General features: G+C 42.5%; 1 protein-coding gene and 1 long non-coding RNA gene across 2 annotated transcripts in view; one reads left to right on the forward strand and one right to left on the reverse strand.

Annotated features, from left to right (window-relative positions):
• The window catches only part of PGBD5 (piggyBac transposable element derived 5), a 72,551-nt gene extending 54,835 nt beyond the window's left edge, over positions 1-17,716 (forward strand). The window contains exons 5-7 of the mRNA XM_027721319.2: positions 2,681-2,878; positions 8,863-8,968; positions 10,471-17,716. Coding sequence (XP_027577120.1) covers positions 2,681-2,878; positions 8,863-8,968; positions 10,471-10,666 — 500 coding nt within the window. The 3' untranslated portion in view covers positions 10,667-17,716. The remainder of the gene's footprint in view (positions 1-2,680; positions 2,879-8,862; positions 8,969-10,470) is intronic.
• LOC120322924 lies at positions 453-27,704 on the reverse strand. The gene is made up of 3 exons (XR_005562890.1): positions 27,606-27,704; positions 26,530-26,675; positions 453-661 (listed from the first exon to the last, which is right to left on the reverse strand). It is a non-coding gene; the product is annotated as an uncharacterized LOC120322924 (long non-coding RNA).
• Between the last annotated feature and the right edge of the window lie 9 nt (positions 27,705-27,713).

Consider the following 27,713-nt stretch of genomic DNA (forward strand, 5'->3'; position numbering starts at 1 on the left):
CATTCCCACAAGCTTTGCAGGATCCTGCAACTCCAGCACATGGACTAAAGCAAGGTCATTTCTCCACCCCACAACAGCCCCCCCAGCTTCTGACTTGACCCAGTGTTTCATGCAGAATAAATGATTGCAGAATGTGTATTTTTGCCAGAATTAGCTCTAGCCTGATGTCCTTTGCGAATGGTACTAGTGAAGAAGTGGTGAAACAGGCTTCAGCACAAGCTCTCTGGGGACTGGTGACTCTGGGAATGAGTTTTGGTGACTACACATTTCCTCTTCTTTGCTAAACTGTCTTAGGTTTATTCATTTATATTGCACTTCCAGTTTAAGAAGTCCAGAGAAGGACAACCTGCCTCCACTGACTCCCATGTGTGTGGCAAATACCTGTTGTGATCCTGATTTAATTACACACAAAAACTTCATTGAGCCAGATGGACATAATTTTTATTGCTTCTATTGCCATAGTAACTGGGTGGTTTTAAAAAATGCTACAGATTAAGGGTGTCATCCACGATGAGAGATGCTAGTAAATCTGCAGAAGTGCTGCACTTTTCTAGGCTATACAGCAGGAAGGTTACACAATGTGTTCCTGAGAGAGAAAGTGGTTCCCATTATTCTGTATGAGGAGTGAAACATCTGCTGGAGGCTTTCTGCAGGCTTATTCCTACAATAAAAGGAAAGGCTACAATTAATTATTATGGGCTCTCAGAGGTGGCTGTTGCTGTTTTGAAACTCTACCACAATAATGTAGTTATTAGCTTGGTTTTATACCATTGCAGTTTGCTGGAGAAAGTATCACGTTTCAGTGAATCATAAACTTAAGGCAGCTAAAGAAATTCTTCTCAGGCTCGCTTATCAGAGCAGGCAGATCTTAATATTGGCTAGAAGAAAGCTTTCTAAAAGTTAGCTATGTTAATGGCAAAGTTTGCAGGTACGTGCCCTGCTGTTCGCATACCTCAGCAACAGAAGACATTAAAAAAAAACAAACACCTTTATATTGATGTTGTCATCAGGCTTCTCTCACTGTCTTTTGTGGAAGGAACTTACTGATTTCCAGGGACTGATTCATTCATTAGAAATAACCAATGGAGTGCAGGTTTCCTCCTTGAGGATGAAGTTTCCCCATTGCTGTGTTAGTTACCACCTTCTGACATAAGTGGCTTAAATTTCTGATGGAAGAGCCATAGCTCCTTGTAGATCGGCCCATAGCAACTGGACTAATTAATGAGTATTTTCAATTATTTTATTAGTATTCCTGTAGTATCTGTGAGCTCTTGAGGGAATGCTCAGCATGCCAATCAGTGTATGAACCAAGGACAAAAGCTTCACCTGCACTGAAGAGCTTAGGTCATTCCAGAAAGACAGAGGCAGAAGAGCCACATAAAAGGAAACCCGAGAACAGAGGTAATGTGGTTAGGGGAAGCCAGACACTGTATTCTGACTTTGTGTTTCCTCTGTAAGGATACCATGCAAAATTTGGCATGATGGAAAATTTGATCAAGCAGACTTAGCTGACAGATGAGCTTTAAACCACCACAAGATGTGCACAGATGTCACCTGCTTCCATGCCCATTGTTTTTTTTCCACTCAAGTGGGTTAACATAAAACTGAGGGAGACCGTGGAAATTTCCATCCAAAATTTCCTTGGAAAAAATTGATCAAGATCTGCTTCTCTTGGACAAACAGAAAGAGGCTGTTATTATTTCACAGCCTAATGACAAATTCAAGCATTATTATTAATATTGTTTCCAAATCTTGTTTGTGCCCACCTGGCTGCACTGAGGTGTGTTTTGTGGTGTTAGATTTTATTCATTGCCTCTTTCACAGGCCAAGAAGCTGTGAGCAGCAGACTGTGTCGCCTGCAGAGCCTATGATGTCTGTGCAGGACAAGATCAATGTTCGCTCAGCTAGGGCACTGTGTGGTTTATCTCCTTTCCCCAAAATCAGTTTTCACTGAACTTGTATTTCCATCTTCTCCATCTTTCTGCCATATGCATTTTTTAAATCAGCCAGTGGTTTCAGTGTTTTTTAACTGCTTAAGCAGCATTTCCTTAGTAAAACCAGATGATGCAGACGCAAGGGGTAGTGAACTGAAAATGAGGAACTTGGCAGCACAATGAAAGCAGTAGATTAAACCAGAGTTTGCCACCTATGTATATTGTGATTAAAAGCATCATGGGAGTCATGTAGGAGAATTTATTTCAGTTATCATCTACGATGCTATAGCTTTCCCTACCTCTCTGCTCCCTCCACAATTTATTCTCTTAGCTAAACATCAAAGACTCTCTGGGATAATAAATTCTGATTTGTCCCATAATGCGTATCACCGTTGGAGGTTTTTTTCAGACCAATTTTAAACATGTGAAGACTATTACACAGATTGTAGATGTTATTGCTAGGAAGATACCCTGAATTATTTTTCTTGTCATTTCATCATGACTATGCAGGAGGTGTGAATACATTTAATCAAGAGAGCAGACTTTCTCCACTTGTCTCTGTTTCCAGAGACATTAATATAGGACACAAATCTTTGGTATTACAGAAGAAAACCAGTTGGCTGACATATCTCTTCGACTACAATGTTGTAGGGCAAGTTCTTTCTCTACTTAGGTCACTCAGACTTGCTCTTCTGTTTTTGCTCTTTGGGTCCATGCAATGAGGGAATATGTTTGTTCATATGCAGAGATTTACTGCTGTGGGTTGCTGAGCACCAGGAAGAGTGACTGCACAGGCCTACCTCCATCCATGCTGAACAATTCTGAAACTCCACAGTCCAGAGGGCAGTACAGAATAAGAATGAAGGGAAACATGTCCTTGATCTGCTGGTACAATAAAGGGCACTTTCGTTTTCTGACCAACGCCTATTCACCGGTTCAACAAGGTAAGCAATATTCCTACTTCTCATCTCCAAAGTGCACATGCTTTATGTCATAAGGCAAAATGAGTCACTGATTTTGATAATAAGGCTGAACAAAGAGCTTGATCATAATTGGTCATAACATTCTAGATAAACAGTAGCAGTAGCGATTCCCTTTTGTGTCTTCCTACAGCTGTTCTTTTTTCCTATACAAAGGTTAAAAGCCTACTGCAGCCTCCTTTACCTGAGCTGGTGGAGGCAGTATCCTTTCAGGTAGAAAGATTATATCTTTGGTGATGGTCAGAGAAGGGAAGATGATTATATAAGACTATATAAGACTATATAAGACTTATATAAGACTATATAAGACTTATATAAGACTATACTAGCCCCATTTGCAAAGCGTCTTCTAGGATTGCTGCTAAAGAAAAATTAATATACATCATGATGTACTTAGAACTCTGAGCAGATCCTACAATTAATTTATCTTACCCAGTAAAAACTTAGTCACAAACAAACATCTTTTTGCCAGAAGTAAATATGATTAAGGTTTCCTGTTGTATGTTAAATTGATTTTAGCAGTTGATGAAAAAAAAACAAAACAGATAATTTGGATGGTTCAAATAATGGCAAGAGCTTCTTGCAACTGAAGTCTTTTCCTTTTTGAAAGTATACAGATGGTATAAAGAATGTTTGGAAACTTCTGTTAAATGCAATATGGCTAGCTAACTCCTTAAAATTAGTTTTTCAGTGAAAATATTGTTTCAGTTTCTTATAATTTTTATTATTCAGAGTTATGTATAACTGCTAGAAACAAATAAGAACAACCTAAACCTTTAAATGTAAAGCCACCAATTCAAAGGCACCTTCTACACTCATTTTCTGAATCCCAAGCAACTCTCACATGCGTGTACAGACTGCGTAAGCAAAGTTAATGCCAAAAATGACTGTATGGTAAGCTGAGAAGCTGACTTAGTGTGTTGTTCAATGCCTTCCCAGGAAGCTTACTACCTTAACAAAGCGTGGCTCATCCAGAGGAATTCTGCTGGGCACCCCAGTGGAGTGACAACTTGGTGACTCAGATGGGCTGGTGTCTGAGCACAATGCTGAAAATATGTGAAGGAAATACTACACTTTGGAGACCCTGCTAAAGTCAGTCCCTGGAACAGTGTTGCTTCCCATGAGGGACATTCACCATCAGGATTTGTGCTGTTTTCCTTGTGCATTTTGCTGATTTAGATTATTCAGCTGCACTAACTGGACAAGAGTTATCACTACATGTCACCTGTTTTTTATAGACAATCATGGAGCATTTGGCTATAATTCATAAATATTATTAGAAAAATACTCTGTACACATCAATGTTAACTGGCCCATTAAAAGGGGGAGCAAAAGCAAACTGTCCTTACAAGGAGCATATGGAGGTGTGAGCCATTGTGCTTGTGATTGACCTTGGGTCTGTTTTGGCATAGATGGGATTGTAGGCTCTATGTGTGAGGTAGTTTAACATCCACCAATTAGGACCTCTGTGTGTGATGGACAAGGCCTACCCAATACATTGCTCACCAAATGCTGGCTGGGACAGTTGACATAGTTCACAGTGAATCAGAGCAGAAAACAGAGACTGGCTTTTTAAAGAGTGATGCTGGGGAAAGAGAGTCTCTAGTGAAGACCTAGGAACAGATGGAGACTCAGTGGGAAGGCAAGAGACCAGATTGCCTGCCTCTGATTTGGCATCTCTAAAGTCAGTGCAGCAGAGCTAGTTTAAGCCAACTTGAAGCTAGACCACCAAAGTCTCCTCTAAAGTGTGTAAATATAGAGGAGGAAGGGGAGGAATGTATGCTCCTTGAGGCAAGCCTCTAATGTGAGCACATGTGAGCACCTGCTGAGCACATGTGTTATATGGGAGAGGAGGTAAGGACAAAGGGGATTAAAACCCATGCAGGGTAGTTGAACTGAGAGTGGCACCAGTGGGATTGCCTGGTGATGCATGGTGTGTGTTTGCACTTGGTTGAGCATAAATGTTTGCAGGCTGCAGGAGTCCATAAGGAGAAAACCTTAAAAACAGAAGGCAAGAGATGGTCAAAAGAACACTTAGGATAAGAAAAGGGGTGGACATAGCTAATAATAAGCTATTTATTGCAATTTAGAGGAAAGTCAAGAAGGTACTTGCCTGTATTAGGAGTGCAAATCCCACCCCAGCCAGAGCCATCAGGAGGGCAGTACACTTGTCAGAGCTCATCTAGGAATACTATTCTTAGATGCAGCAGGTTATTTATTATGGATGTTTTAAACCCACATGTCATAAGGCATCACCTCAGATACTAAAGGATGAGTCCTGCAAAAATGTCCTCCTTTCTCTGCTGTCAAATATGTAGTTTCTGCCTAGAACAAAATCTGATTGGGTTTTTAATTTCCCTTAAGCTTTAACTTGAGTTTAATTTTGAGTTGTGCCTGTATTGTAGAAAAACTGAGAAGTCAAAAGAGATTGGGACCCCTAGAGAGTAAAAAGTTACCCTTATTCTAAAGCATGTGATCTATGTGCTGGCCCAAACCTCCCCATCTGTGGGACAAAAATGCATTTTTGTTTTTTCACTCTAGATCTGGTGCCCACTTCCCTAGCAACTCCATTAGTACCTTCTAGAAATGTCTACAATATTTTCTATTTTTCATATGTAGCAGGATGGAGCAGGCAGCAGCCTCACTTGCCGCACAGCAAGATGACCAGAATAATGTCTCTATCAAAAAACTGTTGAATCCAAGATCTTTTTAAGAAGTATCTTCTTTCTGAGAACTGTCACAGGTGCTCTTCACCAACTAGCTCTACTTAAAAGCTGAACAGACAATAATTGAGGGTAGAAAACAAAGCTTGGGCCACATATGCAAGGAGTAAAGAGCTGTAAATGGAGTGTTGGCATCTTGCAAGTGACTTGTGAGCAGATGGGAGATGCTGTGGAGCCATCACAGTTGTATGAAGCAGTTGTTTAAGTCCCTGTGTGGTTCTTAGCCCAGGAGAAGCTGGAGTGAGGGGTGTCTGCTGACAGTCTAGTTTCCTGAAAAAATCAGCTTTTAAGATTGGCCCAGAATTGGGAAGTCTGGGGCAAGAAGCATAATGTTAAAAAGTATGTTTCAGGATGGATGAGCTTAGGGTTTCAGCTTTACATTTCCATGTGCCCTTTGTGAGCCTACAGTCAGGAGATTATATCCAAGTATGCTGACAGTGGGGAGGGGGCCAGAGGACCCTGATGGGAAGACCTTGAACAATCAGACATTGTGCAATGCTGACTGTCTGCAATTTTGATCAAGAACTGTAACAAATCAAAGTCCTGATAAAAAGCCATATAGCGCTTGGATCACGCAGTGTTATATTGTTATGAAATCTCAGTGTTTGCCAAGTTGGATGCAAGTGCTGGTATTAATGAGACTCACATTTAAAAAAAACTCAACTCATGATTCTTGTAAAATCACAGATAGGCTTAGAAGTGTTTTGAGGAAACAAACACGTCTCAACAAACCTTTGTCTTTCTCCTTGTTTCATTTGGAGTGGTATTTCCCAAGCTTTGCTTGATGAGCATACAGTCTAAAATTTTAAATAAAAAAGAAAAAGGGTTTAAAAAACCCCAAAAGCTGATGCCTTCCTAAGGTGACAGCATGGAAGCCAGAAGCTGGCAGCCCTTCCAGCATAGAGGCAAAGGCAGGCTGTAGCTGCAGCGCAGGCGGTGCATTCACTGGAGTGCTTCCAAGGATGGGAACACAGTGATGCTGGGGGAGGACCAGGAGGGGAAACAACTCATCAGATGTGCTGGTGAGTCAGCTGGCTTGGGGCTGGCTTTGGACTGCTTGCCACAGAGACCTGCAGCCAGGAAGGACCCAGCTCCAGCTGTTGTCTTCCATGGGGAGGTAGCATATGGCTAAGAAGCAAGGCTAGGAAAGGCCAAAAAATAATGTGCCTATAAAGCTATTTATATTATCAAAACAAAGGAATGTTATGTGGAATATAATAGAAAGTGAGAGGGAATATATGGTACCCATATAGCTGCCACTGCAATGCATTCTTTTAAGGATTATGAATACTAAGCAAATTGCAAAGGAAATACGAATCTCCAAAGGAAGAGAAAGGGAAGAAAGAGAGGACAGCAGGAGAAGAAAGAAGGGGATTTTTTTTTTCTTTTTAAACACTGGTACCAGAACATACTTGTCCTTTCCTGAATTGCCCTGGTGGGATGGCAAGTGATTTTGTGGCACTGATGCAGCAGGCTGGTGATGTATCAGTCCTCTTTACCTCATGCTGGTCAGATTTTGTAGTACTCATTAAAAGGATCAAAAATACACTATAATAATTATGTGAATGTAATGAAGGATTTATTTATTTTATTGTTCCTCCCCCCACTCCTCTCCACTTGAGCTACATTTACACCCAGCTTGGGTGAGGCAGAGGTGAAAGGAGAGTGCATTGAACAATTTAGAGGTGATATCATTTTGGACTCTTGAAAAATCAGACTTTAAAGACCCCAAATAAGTTGCTGCATGGCTCAGCTGTAACATGACATTTAGTAAGTGTCACAAATCTTGCTTCAAAATAGCACAGGGGGCTTGGCAGAGATAACAGATGGAATGAGACTTCCAGTTGAAGGAATGAAATGGTGAAGTCTATAATCAAAACGTGAGTAGCATTTTAGGGATGATTGTAAAAGAGTTGGCAGAAAGAAGGCAATGAAAGGTTTTTTTGAATGCCTGAGAAATGAGAAAGCCCAGAATTGTACCTGTACTGAAACAATGCTGAGAAAGGATGCAACGAAGCCTATGCTTCTCTAGACCAGGAGAAATTTTGCCGGTATATATAGGGAGACAGTACGGATCCTCACTAGACAGTGCCATAGAGATGGAACAAGGGTGGTCCACACCTTGGAGAGCTGACCATTGAACCCTTTGGGGACATAAGTCAAAAGTTAGGGAACACACTCCTATACTGTAAGTTTGTTTTAATCACCCTTACCTCCTACAAGGAGCGTCCCCCAGGAGTGGGGAAGGAGGACAGGAACCATAAATCGGAAAATAGCTAGGAGAGTTTCTTAGGAGAGCTACTGCTGTAGTGTTGAATAAGGCCAGGTCAAAGATAGACCATGTGAGGGAACGGGGCCCATTTTTGGAGTAACCTGCTCTAGGCATCACATCTTTGTCAATGCAGAGAGTGGTTTGTAGGTGGCTGAAGGTGACCTGTTGCCTTACCACGGACTAATGCAGTAGGCAGCAAAATTGTCCCCCACGATGAGCTGAATTACCAAGCCAGCTGACCAGGCAGGGCAGGGAGCATCACTCGCAGGCAGAAAAATGTGTGCTTAGCACCACTGAGTAACCTAAGTGTACATCTGAGCTCTGGCTCCCCACAGCAGGAATCAGGCTGCTTTCCATTTCAGAGATACTGTGTGGCTCCTTCAACTCACACACTAGCATCACCTCTGTCTTGACTGAGTTTATCCAGTTGACTCCTTCTTATTGTATTTTCTCTTCTGTGTCAATTAGCATCTGGAAAAGTGGAGGTAATGTTGCTCTTGGCCCCCATGGGTGGAGATAAGGAAAGGATTTAATTTCAAGGGACTCATTTGGGACTTCAGAATTCAAAGCATATAACAGCAGGTCACCACTCTAGAGGTGACCACAACTTATTGTGAACCAAAAAAGGAGAGACTAATACTGTCTGTAAGGGGCTACTGTGGGACTACAGCAATGTATGCTTTTTTCTGAATGTATGGCAAAGATGTTTGTGTCTAACCTCTCTTCATTTCCAGCTGAAAAATGATCCCTCTTCTTCTCCTTCCACTTGCTCAAGGTATTACCAATGGGAAAAAAAAATCAAGTGAGCATCTCTGTTACAGATAACTTCCCAGTATTAGGGCAAAAACTGTCAATAAGGTTTATTTTATAAAAAACTGTATATAGAAACCATATCTTTTAATTGCTAGACTTATGATGTTAATTTGAGACTGTTATGTTTCTAATTGATGCAGGAGTCATAATTAAGAGAAAAAGTGGAGAAATTCCATGTCCATTGGCAGTTGAAGCCTTTGCTGCTCACCTTAGCTATATCTGCAAATATGATGACAAATACAGCAAGTAAGTAAGAATATGTGCATGCATGTGTGTATTCCTTTCACACCTTCTCTCTTGCTGCAATATTTGAGTCCTCCATGTTGAGCTGCAGCTGAGGGCCCAATCCTGCTTTCACCGAGTCCCAGACAAAACTTCAGTTTAAGTCAAAGATCAGAAGCTGGCTCTGCACAAGGCTGTTGTTTTGGCTCTATCTCCACATCCACCAGTCAAAAAGAGATGTTGAGACATAGGTCCTTAGCATCTTGTAAATGACTTTTGAGAAGCCAGCAAGCCAATGCTCTTGGCCATGTCAAATTGAAGGCTAAATAAAGAATTCAGCAAGGGTCTACTAGCCCCACAAGTCTCTCAGGCTAGCTCAGATCTCCACCTCTAGCAATAGATGGTGTTTACTTGATTATCTGTCCTGGTGATATTTGTGTCACCTGGAGCCAGAAGAAAAAAGACATTCAGTTGTGCCTCTAAACCTGATCTACATGATCTGAGAGGGCAGAATGTAGAACTTTTGTCTTCTGCATTCCAGTTGGGGTCTTCAGTGTTAGCTCTTAATGTAGTAGGGAGAAACAGAAATGAGTAAGAATAGCAGTGGTGAGGCTTGGTTGTGGGAATAGTGATGAGGTGCAGAAGATTTCAAGAACTAAAAACTGAAGAGAGAGAAAGAGCAGCATGGATTTTTAATGCCAGTTCTGGGCAAGGCAGCAAGAATTCAGTAGAATATATGAAAGACGAGGAGGTGGTTGCTGGAGAACGGTACTGGGATCTGATCTGAGGAAATCAATACGGAAAAGAGCTGAGGTAGTAGATTTAAATAATTACTAAAAAAATGAAAGTAGGAAAGTGGAAAATCTTATGACCGAAGAGTGAATATTCTGGCAGTCTTAGAATGAGTCAGAACCTAAATATAAGGATGTCAGTCCTTTCTAGTTCTGCCTTATGGAGCAGTGCTCCACATATCACCACTGTACGCTCTGGCTCTACCCCCACATCCTCCCACCTACTGTTGACAGCAGCAGCAATCATTCTTTGCTCACAATAAACATGAGGAGAAGAATCACCAAGCTTCCCAAAACTGTAACATAATGTGCCTGAGGCTTTTTTTAGTTGCAAATTGAAGGGATTCAGACCCACAGCTCCATTCATGTGGATGTTTGTCATGGGTAAGCTCTAGGAATCTTTATCAGTACTCTTATTTAAATGGAGTGGTAGAGAGGTAAGAGTGTTGCTGAAGCAAGCAACTTGCAACTTCTTCAAGCTCAGAAGAGCTTCCGAGAGCAAGGAAGTCTGTTCTTTTAGACACTACTAGAAATTTCAAAAATTGTGCAAATTAGCTGTAAATGACTGTCGAATACATTGTACAAAATTTCTTAAAAAGATACTTGAACTAGGTATGAAGTCCCAGGTCTGCTTCTCCTTTATGACTGCAGGATCTTTGTCTGAGATTATTTCTTGCGTCCCAGCTGCAATTGTTTGGCTTAACAGTGCTTTTCTCTACTCTCTTGGCTTTTTAGGTATTTCATTTCTCACAAACCAAACAAGACCTGGCAACAAGTATTCTGGTTTGCCATCAGCATTGCCATAAATAATGCCTACATCCTCTACAAAATGTCAGAGGCCTACCATGTGACAAGGTACAGCCGTGCACAGTTTGGTGAGAGACTTGTAAAGGAGCTTCTGGGCTTGGAAGACACCTCACCCTCCCATTGATGCATTGTTCCTGGTGGCGTAGGCAGAGGCTGAAGGGTAAGCAGAAGATACCACATCTGGAGCAGCAAAGCAAGGAACTTGTGACACCACCAGTGCTGTCATCCAAAAATGCCAAGTGATGCCACTAGAGAGGTGGAAACTTTGTTCCTAATAGCAGCTGGATGTAGACATGTTGTGCAGAAAGTGCCACTGGAAAAGCTGACACAAAATTGCATATGTGAATGCCCTGTGGGAATCTGTACACCCAAAAAAGACTTAAACTAGTTGTCATCTCAATACTATTTGTTGAACAGGGTCATCTTGTAAAGTTACTCTTGGGCCAAGAGCTTGTCGTACGCTGGCATAGCTCAGCAGTCCTAGACAGGTATTATGGAAAACTCTATAGCGTACTTGGAGTTACTAAATTCTGGGACAAGCAATGTAAGTCTGCACCATGGGCTGTGGCTGGGAGTGCCTGCCATCCTGTAGGGCGTTGCTGCTGTCCTCCCAGTGTGATAAACGGAGCAGTTCAGATACATGAACACTGAAGCAAGCATATTGACAAACAAAACCTTCACAGGCAGGCAGCCAGGAACTGAGGACCAGTCAAGATTTTTTCTTTCTGTGTTTTTTTTCTTTTTCCTGTTTTTATTAATGTCACCTAAGGCAATTTGATCCCAGTTAGTACACAGAAAAATTAGGAGAAACCAAATACATTAGTGAATTTAAAATGAAAATACATTATATTGATTTTCTTTTTTAACCAGGACAAAACATTTTATACACAAACACACAGTGATTAATACTGTAAGTATTAACAATGAGTAAACCATTAAGTAATACTGCCTCACATCTTAACTGCCACGGTCAGTGTACAGGTGAGAAATCAGAGTATAACATCTGTATTTTTTCTTGATTTCAACTGTATGTTAAATGTTGCTTAAAAAGCTAATCTAATGGACTGTTAAGGTTTTAGGAACAGCAGTTTCTTGCTTTTTCCTTTGTAACTGTCAAGACTTTTTTGGTCCGGTTTAGAACTCTATTTGACACACAGTTGGCAGGAAAAAAATAAGTCACTAATAGCCGTGTGTTTCCCATTATCACTGTGGTGTGTTCTGTAGGAATTCTTTTAGTTAGAATTCAGGGCTTGTTACAGTAGTTGTAATTGAGCAGATTACACGTTTAGCAAAATAACATAGCATCGCGTTTTACAAAAAGAAGTCCAGTTGCAACCAGACCTTAAACCTCACTAAAAGAGAGCAAGCCCAAAGAGTTCTGTTCTTAGTAACACTGTAGAGGACAAGCATCGTTGTGAGCTGGTGGCCAAGGCTGAAATGCCACATTTTGGTGCTGGTGGAATCTGAAGGCTGCTGGAGCTTCAGAAAACAATACCTAGAGAGAGAGGTATGACTGAAACAAGGGAGAATCGATACTGAAGTGAAATGCTACCCTGCCCTCTACACTTTGTTGATTTCAGTCCACAACTCAATCAGCAAAAAACTCCATGTTCTAAAGGTTAGCAGTGACAAACACAAACAGAATTGCATTAACTTATGGGGCAGAAACCATGTTGCTTAGAGGACCACCTGGTTTTAGGTCCCCAAGCATTTTACTGAAGAATGACTTGAGTTGATTCAAGAGGAATGGAGTGATCAACGGATTTATTGATTTATGATTTACAATCATAAATCACCAGGTTATATGTATCTATCTGGCAAGAGGCAATAGAGGGTAACCAACATGAATTTGAAAATTCCTGAGATTTCATCATTATGCTATGTGCAAATGCACAGCATGTAAATAATGAGAAAGAATCGAGCAGGGGTTAGTAAATTAATGACTAGCCCATAGAGTATCTTTGCACTGATACCTTTCTGTTTCCACCCAGCAGAGATGGGATGGTTTGCAAGACCACCTCAGAGCCACTTGGCATTTCTGAGGAGTAGGCAGAGCACTCTCCAGCTGTATTGTGGGCCCCCGGGGTAAACCTGGAGCCCTTGGCCAATTGTTAAATTACTATGTATGCTTAAAGGCCTGGATCTAGGCCACCCCATACAGAAAATGCCTTTTCTTTTTCAGGTGAAAGTAGGTCTGAGGCCTTGGAATATTTAATTTTTCACTAATGTATGCTGTTAATTATGTGGATTACTTGAGCTCAAATCATGAGGTCCTAGCTTTTTGCCTCAGGGACTGGGTCCTGAGTAGTTTTCCCTAGAATTGGTGTTGACGGGGGATTACACAGTGGCTGACTATTACAGGGAAGATGCTTTAGTCTCCTTTGTAAAGGAGAAAAATGAAAACAAAATTATAGCTTTGCAATGAATTTCATTTTCTTAGCCTTAACCATCCCTCATCATTTTGAACTGGTGTTCTAAACATGCACAAACATTCCATAAGTAAGCAAAAATATTTATATATATTTATATGTACAAAATGCTTGAATTTTGGCTCTTGAAGCCAACAAGCAAAAGTCACCAAAGCATAGCCTAGATCTATGGATGACTCTTCCCCCTCATCTTTTCTTTTTATTGACTGGAAGTGGATAGGGTTGGGGAAAGTTAGGATTTCTGCTTGTTGAAAAAGCATCTTGCACTTTCTCTGTTACTACAAACAAGACAAAGTAATTAAGGAAGAAATTGAATAATTTTTAAAAGGCTAAAGTTTGTTAACTGCAGCTCAGCCTCTGTAACATTTCGTTTACTGCAAACTGGCTTTCTCAGATTTGGTTCCCCACCTGCTCATAATATTAAAGCTTCTCCCTAGTTAAAGGGCGGGGGGAGGGAGGGGAAGTTAGTCTCAAAGTAGTGCAAGGATGCTAGTTATAGTGTGTGTGTCTAATTGTGCAATGACTTGTGAAATGATAGTTTGGTTTGTTTGGGGGGCTTTTTTGTAGCCTTAAGACAATCTAGGTAAGATCGTAAAACTCAGCAGTAGATGAAATGCAGTGGAAATGCCAGCCGGGTCACAGAGGAATGTCTCTAAAGTTTCTCAAAAAAAAACCAAACAAAAACCAAACAACAACAACAACAAACAAAAAAACCCAAACCAAACCAAAAAAAACCACCACAACAACTAACTTTGATGCTGAAGAAGCCAAGGGAGCACAGCATGGCTCATTTCTCTCCTGCTGAATTGAATTTTCATTCACATGTACTTCTGAAAACTGATAAGGACTTATTTATGGTATGCAAACTTTGTTTCAAAGAACTGAGAGCATCGGTAAGACATACTGATCACCTTCTATGCACAGTACTTTCAAGAAATGTCTGTCATGCCACGATCCATTCTTGGAAAACATTTCTTTTCCCAGTGTGTGATATAACACTCACTAGAGCTTGGAAGCCACTGTGAAGTGGTTTCCACTGTTGTCTCAGTTGAAAAATGCTTCAAGGGCTTGCAGAAACTCTGCCACTTTTTACTTCAGCCCGTCTGTGCACTTGACACTACGGCACGGTATAAAGAAATCACATCTCCATTTTCCATTTCTATTCTCTCTCCTCAACCCTTGTATATTTACAAGTAGTCCAAGAATCCTAATTTATAGAAGTACAACTTGGTTTTCTTCAGGTAATTCCTAGAGAAAAATGAATTTACCTGTTTCCAGACTGACATTAGGGACAGCAACTCAAACACAGCATTCCCATTCTTTACCTCCAGCTATATTACTATGGCCGCCTTTTTTTTTTTTTTTTTTTTTTGGTCTAGAGAGGGTACTTTTTATTTTCCTTCTAACATTTATTTAGGAGTCTGTCTTGAGCTGGTGAGTAGTGAAAGAAGCCTCCAATATCTTATTCTTACATGCCTTAGTCCCCTAGTCCTAGAGCTGATTTTAGGGATTATGCTGCACTGATAATTCTGCGCATCTGTGGTAGTTTCAATGCAAGGATTGCAAAGTGGTGTAACAACCTCAGCACTCATGAGACATTATTAGCTTCTCAAACAGGAGCTTCCCCTTTCTTAATCAGACACCAAGGCACAGCACAGATAAAGGGGTAATGAAACTGTAAAGTGGAGTTTGCACTTTTGTGATTAAGGCCATGTTCTATGTTTTCAGCTACTTGGTTCTTGTTCAAATGCACTTTTCCAAACTAGAAATGAAAGCATGCTAAATATCATTCTCCCGCTGAAGTAAGGGCTGTGGGACTTAGCACAGGTTCCATCATACAGGCCAGCATGAGTCAAAACCAAGTTGCACCGAAGGTAAGAAAAAATGTGATAAACATAGGAGCGCAAACAGTTCAGAGGAACTTAAAGGAGATAAATGGAAAATGTGAAGCTCTACGATAGCCCAGTAATGAGTGTGAAATTCAGGCAAAGAATTACTGAGTTGAGAAAAGTTGGTGAGGCTTAGATGGAATATGAAGTCTTCCATCCATCTCTGTTGTGGAGTTTGCCATGCCACTTTCTTCTTGGTAGGACTGGTGTAAGATTGGTTGTAAAACGAACTCATCTCAATCTGGTTGAGAAAAACATTCAAGTGTTGAAGGCTGTTGTTTCACAGAGGCAAGGAACTCTTAAGCTGAAAACAGGTAATATATTTGGCCTGCTATTAACTAGGATATTTGCACCGACAGATCACATCATCTGCTCATATGCAAGCCTGTCACCAGTGCTACTTGATAGATATTCATTCTGGTAACAATTCTTTCCTAAGCTACCTTTGTTTCCAGAAGCATTATGAACTGGAAGCACCCCTGTATCATCATCATATCACTGTTGAAAACAGTTAGGAACAGCTGTGCTTTGTTCAGAAAGCACTCTTCTTCTGAGCAAAAGCTCTGTCTCTTCAGAAACGTAGCCTTGGAGAAGTTTCCTGCCCTATGCTTTCCTTTGCTTCCCTCATTCCCTGTATTTAAAGCACATCCAAGTCATCCTGCAGGTTCTTGGTCAGTCTGGAAAAGTTGACAACACAGAGTTGGCCCTTCAGTTTACATTTATAGCATTGCTTTGCTGGTCCTTTTTGCTATTTTGCAAATCTCAGATGAAACAGGGTATTGTTTCTGAAGCCTGTACTGATTGCAATCACTGTGAGGGTGTTGCCTGCTTTGCCCCATTAGTGCTGCCCTGTCAGGTTCCTGTGGACACAAAACAGGCATCAGCACCACCGCACCCACCGCTCCAACTGGAATGGCTGTAACATTCCTCAGCTCTGGATCACTGTCAGAGAGGGGCTTTGACAGGGTCTGGGGAGTCTTTTGAGGTTTTGTTTTGTTTTTAAACCCTTCCACTCTGATGGGTCTGGTGAACAGCTTTTAGGTATCACAAAAAGGCCTTAAGTGGTAAACCCCTTTTGTATCACTTTGCTGAAGTAATAATTGCTTGTATGAGATGTCAAGGTGGTCCACATGATCAGTGGTGCAAAAATCTTTCCCATGAAAGCATCATTTGCTGTAACTGAACAACCCTTGAATGCCTGGGTGACCTGGATGAAGAACCCAGTGGGAGTGGACCATCATGCCGTGCTGTAGGACCACAGTGTGTACAACCTGACCAGATACACAAATGGGGGAAGGGATAAGTGTAATTTAGGATCCAAGCTCCTTGGACAAACAGACTTCATAGTCAAGATAATCTCAGATGTTTTTCTAAGGCAGGGAAGATGCCAGGCGTATGCAGTTTGCTCCCAGCCCTGGCAACTCCATTTCAAAAATAAAGAATCTGGCAAATACTTTCACACTTCAAGTATTTACAGTGTGCTCTGGACTTCAGAGTATTTTGACCTGTTTCCAGTAGTTCCCCATAAAAGCCTAGAAAGTGAAAAGCAAAGCACCATCCAGAACCTAAACCCGCTGGTGTCAAAGTAACTTTATGGTCTTGTTCTCAATCTGTGTCAAGGTATATGCAAAACATGACTGCTGAACAGTTTGCATGTCTCTATGAAATGGAGTTACTCATTTGATGGAAAACAGTTTGCAGGTGTTTTGGAGTTTCTTTTCCAACCTGGATTTTTCTTCTAGTTATAAGTCTGGCATTTCAGTACCAAAATAAAAAAAATAGCTTGACCCCATGGTCTGGGGGTGAGATTAAAGATAACAAAACTCAGGTTTAATCCAGAGATTAATCTGATCCTGTGAAGCTAATCAGCATGGTCTGACACAAGGAGGCATTCAAGAGGAACAGTGGGTTTGAGGAGGCAGAGGAAACTTCAGAGGCTGGGTATGTGGAGGGAGAGGACCCACATGATCCCTTCAACTCTCATCATTCCAGCATGTGTGCCCCCCTCCCCTGCTACCTTTGAATTAAAAAGAAAAGGCTGACGTTTAACACATACAGTCCTGCACAGCTGCTTTAGCAACATAAACCCTGCTTTAGCTACATCCCTGGCCTCACTCTATGCCTTTCCTTATACTATACATGATCAGTAGTCATCAACCTTGGAGTCACAGCACTGCTGCATGTCAGCACAGCATGGAAGTAACAGACTGTGGAAGCACCACAGTAGAAACAGGAACAATGGGGATTCTGGAAAAGGAATCTCTCCCTCAATGTTTTTTTTTCATTTATTTTCAATGTGTGCAACTTACATTCCATCAAATGCAGTGACAGTACCAAACATGAGGATGGGCCTTAGCTGGCCAAAGGCTTTCAAGACTACTGGGCTGTGCTCACACCATCAGCAACTGCAGTTCTGTTGCAAAGTTCCATATTCTTTATAATTCTAAAGATTCCTGTTGAAAGCATAAATTCCAGAGGTAAACCATACACTGCAAATTGCTTTTTTTTTTTCTTTTTTAAAACCTTCTCAGAGCAATTTTATAACAGCCAAGTCTTTCAGGAAATGCAGGTGTGTGACCTCTTTCCAGTAAGAGATACACAACTGTATTTCTGCACAGGACAGGGAACTACTTTTGTGACACCGGTTTTGTTCTACACAAAGGCACGCTTGCAATAAATTTTTACAAGTTTTGTACACCATGAGCTAAATTCTGAGTTCCAAAAATGTGAAGTGTGGCAACAATAACAAAATGGATTTATAGTATCACTCTGATATCTTGTCATGTGATTTTATTTATTCGACAAAGTTTGTTTACAATCAACAACTTTGAAATACAGTCAGATATATTACCGGTTGCTTTTCTGTCTTGATGTTTTCTGAAATACATGGGGAAGATGTTTGGTTGTGCTCTGGGTGTGTAGGTGAAGGGATGTAGAGAATATACTGCAACATAAGTTACAGGTTTACACTCTAAGACCATCAGAGGCAAAAGCCAGCATCTTTATCCAGACACTGAGTATAGAGCCATTTTCTTTAGAAACAACTGAATTTAAAAAGCAATGTAGTCTGCACACAGGCATAGGAAAGGGGACCACTGTCCCCAACATGCCCCCCAACACTAACAAGCAATGCTTTCCAGCCACCTCAGGGCAGGGCGGGCTGGACACAAGGACATGGGTGGCTATCCCAGCTCTCAGTACTAGCCCTTTGTCCTTAACTGCTCTGGTTCTTCCTGGCAAGGTTTGTCTGTACCACTAGTGGTATTCACCGAAACCATGACCTGCATGCCAAATAGGTGGCATTTGCAGGCAAAACCAGGTATGCGTGATCTGTGGATGGCCACTGTTTCACAGCTCCAAGTCAGCAAGTTACTAGGACCTGGTTTAAACCTTAATCACTTAAGGAGCAGAAGTCTCACAGGAGAACATGTAAGTGGGGGTACAGTGGGTCTCTGTCAACAACCACAGTAAAGATGCCCCCCACTCCTTGGCCCTGTGTCCCTTATTTCCCTGTGGTTGCAAAGCCTCTGCTGGGGACCAGGCTGCCTGGCACCTCCAGGTGTGCACAAGTGTGGCTCAACACTGACCCCTTGCCACTATCTGTTGGGCAGCTGCCATGTCTGATTTGCTCAGAGTGTTTCTTCATATCATTTTGTGTTTTCCACATGAAGAAATTTAGTTTGCACCTAAGTTGTCCTAAGAAAAAGCCAGATTTTCAGGGAAAACAAAACATCAAAAGAAGCAACCAGTAGCAAACTGCTTGACCTATTTGACATCTCTATGGATCCAGTCCCCAGGAGGGGACTATTTTTCTGAAGTTGCTCAGTATCAAAAAAGTGAGGTCAAGCTGTTCAATACAGCCAAGATCTCAGAAATTGTATCAGTTTGGCCTGGCTCTCCCGCCAAGTCCAGGCTGTCTCCTTCCCCCTCCCACTCTCCCCAAGTGAGGGAAAAAAAAACGAACAACAGAAAAAAAAACCTGAAGTCTGAACGAAACGGGATTATATCAAATATATATATATTACATATATTTACAATTTACCTGTGCAATTTGAATATATTATACACAACAGGGAGCTCCCGAGGGGAAAAAAGGGAAAAGGGAGGGGGAAACAGGGATAAAAAGAAACCTAAAAACAAATATCTTCTAAATATACACCTTCAATAAGTACATCTAGCGAATAAGTACAAAAAAAAAATGGATTAAATACTTCTCTGAATGGGACAGCAGAACTAACTCCCCACACCTCCCGAATGGAACGGAGATAACGGCAGGTCGGAGCAGGCAGGCTTTGGCCTATACAAGCAAAACTGTGTGCAAGAGGGACCTGTCATCTTCAGCCACTGGAAGAGCAAAGAGGGCGAAGGCCTCTTATCTGCACCTTTTTATAAGTTGTGTTATGGAAAGAGATGATATGGAATACTTCCTTAGATCTCTGACCCTGTTGCTAAGGAAGGCCTAAAAAATCCAAAAAACCAACCCACTACAGAAATCTTTTCAACATGTAAGTAGCTGCATTGACAACCCTTAATATGCTGGTCTGAAAGACAGTCTGGACTTTTCATACAATCAGGTTCTTCAACAAACAGGCTCCTTTTCTCCTTTTCTCTGGATTTTTTGCACCACAACAGTGCCTGATGAGAAACCCACGGGTTTCTGCTGTGAGATATCACATCCGAGATCAAGAAGTGATCAAACCACAGTGCTTGCCTTCAGCACAGAGTGAAGGCTCGCTCATCCCAAATGAGTGCAGGGGCTGGAAACATAGATGTGCATAATCAGGGTGATGGATTGGCATGAACATGCCCTGGGGGGGCTGTCAGGGCTCCCTAGGATGTGAACAGCCACACACAGCACAGCACCTGCACGGCAGGTGTCTCCACACATCACTCCATAGACACACACAGCAGGGGGGACCTGAGGACGTGATTACAAGCCCCTGCAGTGAGATCACACATCAGTCGGACGTTCAGCTGTGCCGTAAACCAAATGAGAATTTCTGAGTTCCCTGTCATGGTTGGAGTTGCCCCCAGCAGCACAGCGCTTTGGTCCCTGGATGTGCCCATGACCAGAGCTAATGCTGTGTGTAATCAGGCCAGAGGATCAGAGTTGCAATAAGCAATGCGAATCATCTTTAACACACTAATTGAACAAAAGAAGGAATTTAATTTGTGAAATTATGAAATCCAGGATCTGATTGACACAGAGACACACGCACACAGACGCATAACCTCAACGCTGTCATTGAAAACGCCATCCATTCAGATCAGGCCATGGCCTGCAGTAATTCAATCTCTCATGAAATTATTCTCAAGAGAATTTACAATTAATAATTCCAACAACGTGGTCTTTCTTAATTAAGCCAACCTTAACATTTCCTTTTGCAGTGTTTTCTAATATCCTGTTCCACTTATCCCTCCATCCCTAGAGAGAACCAAAGAGAAAAAAAATGCCGAGTTGCAGACACTGCAGAGAAGGACATCCCCAGCTGTTACTAAGTCAAAGCAGAGGCTCTCTTAAGGCACCTTCACTCGAGCCTTGAAAAAGCACTTTACATGCGGTAATGAATGGCATCTCATCAGACCCCTGCAAAGTAAAGCCATCTCCACTCTCTGAAGAGACTGTCTCCATTCTTCAGTTTCCTTCAGATTACAGCAAAGCCACAGTTTTGTTTTTAGTAATAAGAGTTTAAGAAATCAAAATACGAAAAGTGATGAGAATTGAGGGGCCAGAAACCTCTCTCTGATGTTCGCACTTCCCCAGGTGAGGGATTGGGCAGGATCCTTCAGGAACACTTGCACCAGAGATACTGGCATGGGATTCATGTATTTTACCAGGGATTTTTTGTAGAATATGTTACTGTTACAGCTTTTACCTGGGAAACCTGCAGTCCTTCCTTCATACAAGAAGCAAAAGCAGCAGCAAAGCAGGTTTTCGGACTCATGGGAATTGGCAATCTACAAACTTGGATGGGAGTCACCTCCTGCAGTGCACTCATTGTCCCACACTGGCCTGGAGGTGGCTGGTACCAACTGTGATGTGAACACACTGAGGTGCAACAAGCCAAAATATGCCCTTTTTTTTTAACTTCCATGAATCAGGGCTGGATTGCAACCTCACCCTGAGATTAGCTCAGTTGCTTAAAACTTGGTGCTAATAGTGCCAGCATCAAAGGTTCAATCCCTGTATGGGCCATTCACTTAAGAGTTAGACTCGATGATCCTCGTGGGTCCCTTCCAACTCAGAGTATTCTGTGACTCTGTAAAAGAAGGGTTAGATGCTCCTTCTGCCAGATTCAGACTCCCCAGGAACGATAAAGCAGGATTTAAGGTGGCAGCATTGTATCACACACTTTAGGGAAATGGCAAAGCAAACCTCTTCAATCTCTCCTGAACAGACACAAAATTTAAAAACAGCCAAAGACAACGATGCCAAATAGTAATCCCCAAAAATGGAAAGTTATGAAGGAAAGTAGAGGAGAGGAAAGATTTATTTGCTGTGAATAAGATTAGCATCTGCAGGCAGACACACCAGAATAAATTGCAAATCACCCTCAGGATTTGGAAAAGTTCATTGCCTACTAATCTATCTGTATCTCAAAGCCTTTTAACATTGAAACACAGGAATTACTGTACATAGCCATCTCAAACATTTGGGCTGAAAAAGCTGGTCTCTAGACATAAGCAACTGTATCTCCACACAGCCACAGAAGAGAGTCCCCATCCAACACTCACAAATTAAAATGTAGTTCTATACCTGTCAGTGTCCCTTCAGTGTGTGTGTGCTGTTCTTCTTCACGTTGACTCTCCAATTCATCTTTTTTTCAGTCTTCTCCATTACTGTGCCCAACAACCCTGTGCCCAACTATCACCTGGCACAGAGCTACTTCTGAGATTGGATGGAAGAGAGACATCTCACCAAGTAGCTTAGCATAACATCAGCATAGCATTTTTGTGTTCAAATAGTCACCTGTTTTTTTGCTCCTATTCCATGATTAATATCAAGCATGCTGTGTTCAGAAAAGCAATTTCAAAAGTGCCACGGCAGAGTTCCACAGTTTGTCTTTTCAGACACCAGATAATGTCAGGTATTTACTAAACTGAACACGGATGATCACCCACAGTTTGCAGCCAGACTGAGTAATCAGTGGTATTAAATACTACATGTCAAGTTTAATAAACTTACTAAAATAGGAGAAATACTTGCACTTTTAATGAAGAACACCTGCTACTGCAGCCAGGGGCTTGGTCTGTGTGATCCTGGACTAGAGAAGCTCTAGGACTCAGACCAGTTGCTAAACATCTGTAGCCCTTACAGGGGTCTTGGTTAGTGCAATAAACTGACTAAATAGATAATTATATGTAGATAATTATTATAGATAATCATCCATATCTATTCTCTTGCCTGGGATGACAGCAGCCAATTTCAAGGCATGGTGCACTAAAGTGATTTTAGAAGCTGCTTTTACATTGAATAAAATATATCTGCCTCCCCCTGGCCTGGGGTGGATACACACACACCAAGCACAGACAAGCACTCAGGTGGACTCAGTGTGTGCCAGCAAGAGCTGTCTATTGCTCATGTGATAAGCAAAAGAAATTCAGGAACTTTTTCCCAGTGGCCACCACATATGATCTGTTTCTCGTGATTTGTCCTATAATGTCCCCACCAAATTGCAATGGAAACATCTATAGAGCGGTGGTTCAGCAGGCCAGTGGTAAATCACATATCATGAACAGCTTGCAAAGCACTAGGATGGAATGCTTTGATTGCTTTGCAGTGCACTGATTGCTTCCCCAAAGAGCAGCCTGCAGCAGGGATGACCAGGCACCCACTGAGCAAGGGAGACCAGGTGCCAAACAAAACTGGGTTGCAAGGGAGCTGCCCTGCTACAGCCCAAACCCTGGTGGGGCTGGAAATCCTGTCCTATGCTATGTAGGTGGGGACCCAGCCTCACACCTGTGCATCACGTTTAACTCCCAGAGATATGCCAGATCAGCCAGACCGTACTCTTCTCCCCATGTGCTTTCCCTACCTGTTGTCTCCTTGGTTTTATGTCCACTGGGCCCAACCAGCTCTGCTTTTGGGCTGCAAATAACCAAATAGCTTTCATGCTACTCAAGAGGGAGAAAACTGGAGCAGAAAAGACAAAAAGAAAGAACTTCCTCTTACTGTTTCTTTTCAAACAACGAGGAGCTATTTATAACATGGTTAGGTTCATTGTTGCGCGACAGCAGTGCCCTTTCCCAGCTGACAGAGCCTCTCTAGCAATGACAGCCTCGCAGTAGCCTGCAGGATTTTATTGCCTGAGGTAGCTTAACCCAGTTTCTCATGTGGATAATGAAAATCAGCAGTGGATGAGATTTAATGTGGCTGCTGTTCTTCAGGATCCTATGCAAAGGTTGAAGCAGCCAGGAACACATGAGCATCTCTATCTCCTTAGGACAGATTTACTTTAAAATGGGTGGTTGCAAAGCTCTCTTCCCTCATTGAAAACAAAGCATAACACCTTATCCAGAGTCTGGGGGATTTACAATTAAGTTCAAAGGTTGCCCTTCCCTCCTGTCAGTACCTCAGGACTGTGTGATAGAGGCAGTCAGCAGAGAGCAAACTGCTCCCTAGGTAGGTGACCTAAATCCTGCTTTGCCCAATGATGCTGCAGGGCACTGAGGGGGTGTGTGTGCTGCCTCCCCTCCCCATCAGTTAGGTGCTCTGGGATGCTTTCACCCCCAGGCAGGCCATCCTCTCAATTTGGAGTAATGCAACTGTTCCACAGTCCCCAGGGCTGAGGAGAAGTCTCCCCCAGAGAGGGACAGCCTGCAGAGGCACTGGTAACATGCCCAGTGTCACACATGCCAGGCCCATATCCACATGGGTCATGTCCACACAGTATGGCTGAAGGGCCCAACTCTGCCCTTCTCGTTGCCCTCTACAGTGCCAGGAAAGGGACCTGGAGGTTCTGGTGGATGTCAAGTTGAATATGAGTCAGCAGTGCCCTGGCAGCCAGGAGGGCCAACCATGTCCTGGGGGGCATCAGGCAAAGCATCGCCAGTCAGTCGAGGGAGGGGATTGTCCTGCTCTGCTCTGCACTGGTGTGGCCTCACCTTGAATACTGTGTGCAGTTTTGGGCACTGCAATGTAAGACAGATATTAAGCTCTTAGAGAGCATCCAAAGGAGGGCAACAGAGATGGTGAAGGGCCTTGAGGGGAAGCCATATGAGGAATGGTTGAGGTCACTTGGTCTGTTCAGCCTGAAGAAGAAGAGACTGAGGGGAGACCTCATCACAGTTTACAACTTCCTCGTGAGGGGAAGAGGAAGGGCAGATATTGATCTGTTCTCTGTGGTGACCAGTGACAGGACCCAAGGGAATGACCTGAAGTTGTGTCAGAGGAGGTTTAGATTGGATATTAAAGAAACACTCTTCACCCAGAGGGTGGTTGGGCACTGGAACAGGCTCTCCAGGGAAGTGGTCACAGCACCAAGACTGACAGAGTTCAAGAAGCATTTGGATGACACTGTCAGGCACATGGTGTGACTCTTGGGGATGGTCCTGGGCAGGGCTAAGGATTGGACTCAGTGATTCTTATGGGTTCCTTCCAAGTCAGCATATTCTGTTATTCTGAGTGTCCAAAGAAGCGGCAAGAACAGCAAATCTGTAGGTCTCTGAGCTGCTCAAAGCAGTGGGGAGAAGATGGAGCAGGAGTGTTTTAGGAAAAGGTGATAAAGCATCACTATTGTGAGATGTTTTAGACCTTTGGCATCTTCACACAGGCCTTGAGTTTCACAGGATGCTCCTTGGATGGACCCGAGCCTCCCAAGTCAAGCTATGGCTGAAGAACTTAGCTGTAACATTGCAGCAGTGGTTGGAAAAAGATGCAGGAGTTGTGTTTGGTATGGCTGCCAAAAGTTAATTAAAACAACAAAAACAAACTGAGGAGAGGGCTGTGCATATGACAGAGTTCATCAGTCGAATCAGGTAGAGCTTGTGCTTATTACATGCGTCAGACCAAACTCCCTGCAGCGAGCTTCCTCTACCTTACCACCTCCTCAGGGCTAATTTAAGAGCTGTTCTTTGCAGCCCATAATAATAGTGAGAAAGAAAATCAAATTCTGTTCTGCCACAAAGAAGAAACTGGAACAAGGGAACTGGCAGGAAACTTGTCTTGCTGCCATCTCTGGCTTTCCTAAAGAAACTTGTGCTCCAGGGCACCCAGTCACAGAAAACAGAGCTGCCAACAGGATGCACAACTCCAATTCTCCCCACAAGGGAAGCCAAGCTCATGTGCTGGGAAAGGAAATGACATTTCCCACAGATAAAAAAGCAGGGGGGGTGGTATTTATAGGTGAACACAGAAATAACCATACCGTCCAGACAAGCATTTTCTCTGGGATTACCTTATGCTCAGACAGCCTCTTTTGTATGTACAACCCCACCCAAATCATTCCTGTAATGGGCAGGTAAACCTCCCCTGCCCTAAAAGGGCATGACAAACAAGAAAGCATCATCACACTAACAGAGCTCTTCACACATTACACCCCCAGCTCAACAACACACGCAATACACATTTGGGGCTACTCTTGCTCCAGCCTGTGTGGGCACAGGGAGCAAGGCTGATGTGAGTGCCATCTCCAAAGCAAATATTCAGGCAAAACCAGAATGGAGCAAGCAGGCTAAAAGGGATTTGGGCCCACCCTTTGTGTCCCCCATGAAACGAACTTTTATTTGGCCAGATCTAAATAAGCAAGTGCTTTTCTTTATTTTTAATTTTTCTGGAAAGCCATGTGATAGTGCTCGCTACAAGGGTATCGCTCACTTCTGCCAGGCTAAGCTCTGCTCCATGCAGGCTGGTCATGTCTTCAGCTTCATGCCAGAAAATGTTTTAATCCATACAAAATGGATCACAGCAATACAGTAGTACTGGCATTGCCAAAACAATGGGGCTGGTTCCCACTAATCCCACAGTGCAGGGGTTCTTGGGGCAAAAGCCATTTGCCCTTTTTGTCACAACGTGTCTAGAAATGGAACCCAGGGTACCCCATCTCAAATCAAGACCCCACTTGTGCCAGGTGAAGATATTCAGAAGTTCATACAAGCCATTCTCCAGGCACTGCTAACAAAGGTCGAAATTTAGACGCAGCATGAAGATCTTTGCATCCAGGCTAATTGCAAATCCCATGGTATGCTTTCAGAACTCTATAGAACTTGTTTTCTTCAGAAGCTCTCAAAGACCATCCTTAGGGACTTGTACAATGAAGAGACACCAGAATGTCAGATGCCATCTTCTACCTAAGAGGCTATTGAGAATGCGAATACTTACGGATTTATATCTGTAGCAGTTTTGAATAGGAATAAAATTCTTAAAATGGTGTATGGAATTTGATCCCCTATTCACAACAAAATACAAAATTATTTTCCTAATCTTTTCTAGACTCATTTTTTTTCCATATTTACTCTTTCTATGTGAAAGCCTGAAATCTAAAAACTTTCTGCAGCCATTTGCCATTATAACATAAAAATCAACCAGAAACCTTTTCACATTTTATGCAAGAGGTTAAAGGACACCACTTTGTAAGTAAGCTGTAGCAAGAAAGGCAATTTGAAAGGAGAGCTGGAGATGGGATTCTCCGCCTAGCATATTAAATACCAGCTGCTTGGTCATTACTTACTGTTGCTTACGTAGCCTGCTGTCCTCCAAGGTGCTCCGTGCATCCATGTGTTTGTTCAGCCTCCAATATAAGCTACTCAGCACACTTCAGCTGGAAACAGTTAGCCAGCATGGGCAAAAGGATGAGATAACCCCTTAACCAATTGCCTAAGGAAAAACCACAGGAACAGGATTAAAACCAAGTAGTATTTCCTCCACCTGCCCTTCAAGCTCCTATCAATCTCTGATTTAGAGACTTCCTCTGGTGCACGTTTACATATTTGCATGTTTTACAGTCCTGTTTTCCACTGAAAGGGCTGTTACATCCATGGCATAATTCTCAACAATATGAAGTTCTTTTGTCCTTCAATCTCATACCTGAAAACATCTTTTTTCACCTTCTCATTCGCTATTTGCTAAGGGCAGCCGTGCATTAACTCCCTATCCATATACTCCTTTCTGTTCATGATCTAACCTCTTCTTGTCAGTCAGCATGCCTTTCCAGCTCAAATCAGATGTAGCAAGACATTTCCTGCTACTTGCTGATAAAGAATTTCAAATTAACAGGGAAAGGAAGTGGGCCATGGCATCCACCCTGTGCCACTTGGCTTATAGTTGAGCTATGTCTGCCTCCCTTATTCCATTTTCCCTGCCTCTCAAGATTTACCAGCACGCTGTGCAAATACTTTGATATATTCCAGGACACAATCCTGCTCTGAAAAACACGAATCACAACAGCGATTCTCATATGGACAACAAATTTTTAGGATGTTCCCTGAGCAAACTGACAGAACCTCAAGAGCATTAGTTCAGAACAGCAGCTTGCAAGCACTGCTTGTGGACACCTATCAGTGTTTTCTTCATTGATTTAATCCAGAAAAAAACCACCTATAGGCCCAGCATTGATTTACCTTGCCTTGCTGGAAGCCAAGGAAGATGTACCCCTCCTCAGGATCATTGACTCAGAGCACTGCCCGGCTGTCGTCAGAAAGCCCCAAGTACAGTGTGAGGGACAAGCATCAGCAGGAATCTTGCACAATTAACAACCGTAAGGGCCTCAACCTATTTTTACTGGGTTTGAGAGGAGGACCTTCATACCTCACCATCCCTCCATCTGCCTTGAGGACAGAGCTCAGGGAACAGCTGTAGCAATGCATGGTCTGAAAAGCCTGCTTCTCACCCAGTTTAAAAGGCTCAGTCTGTAAG

The sequence above is a fragment of the Pipra filicauda genome, unplaced genomic scaffold (genome assembly GCF_003945595.2).
Source record: "Pipra filicauda isolate LSUMZ 115617 unplaced genomic scaffold, ASM394559v2 scaffold16_size7369187_pilon, whole genome shotgun sequence".
Lineage (NCBI taxonomy): Eukaryota > Metazoa > Chordata > Aves > Passeriformes > Pipridae > Pipra > Pipra filicauda.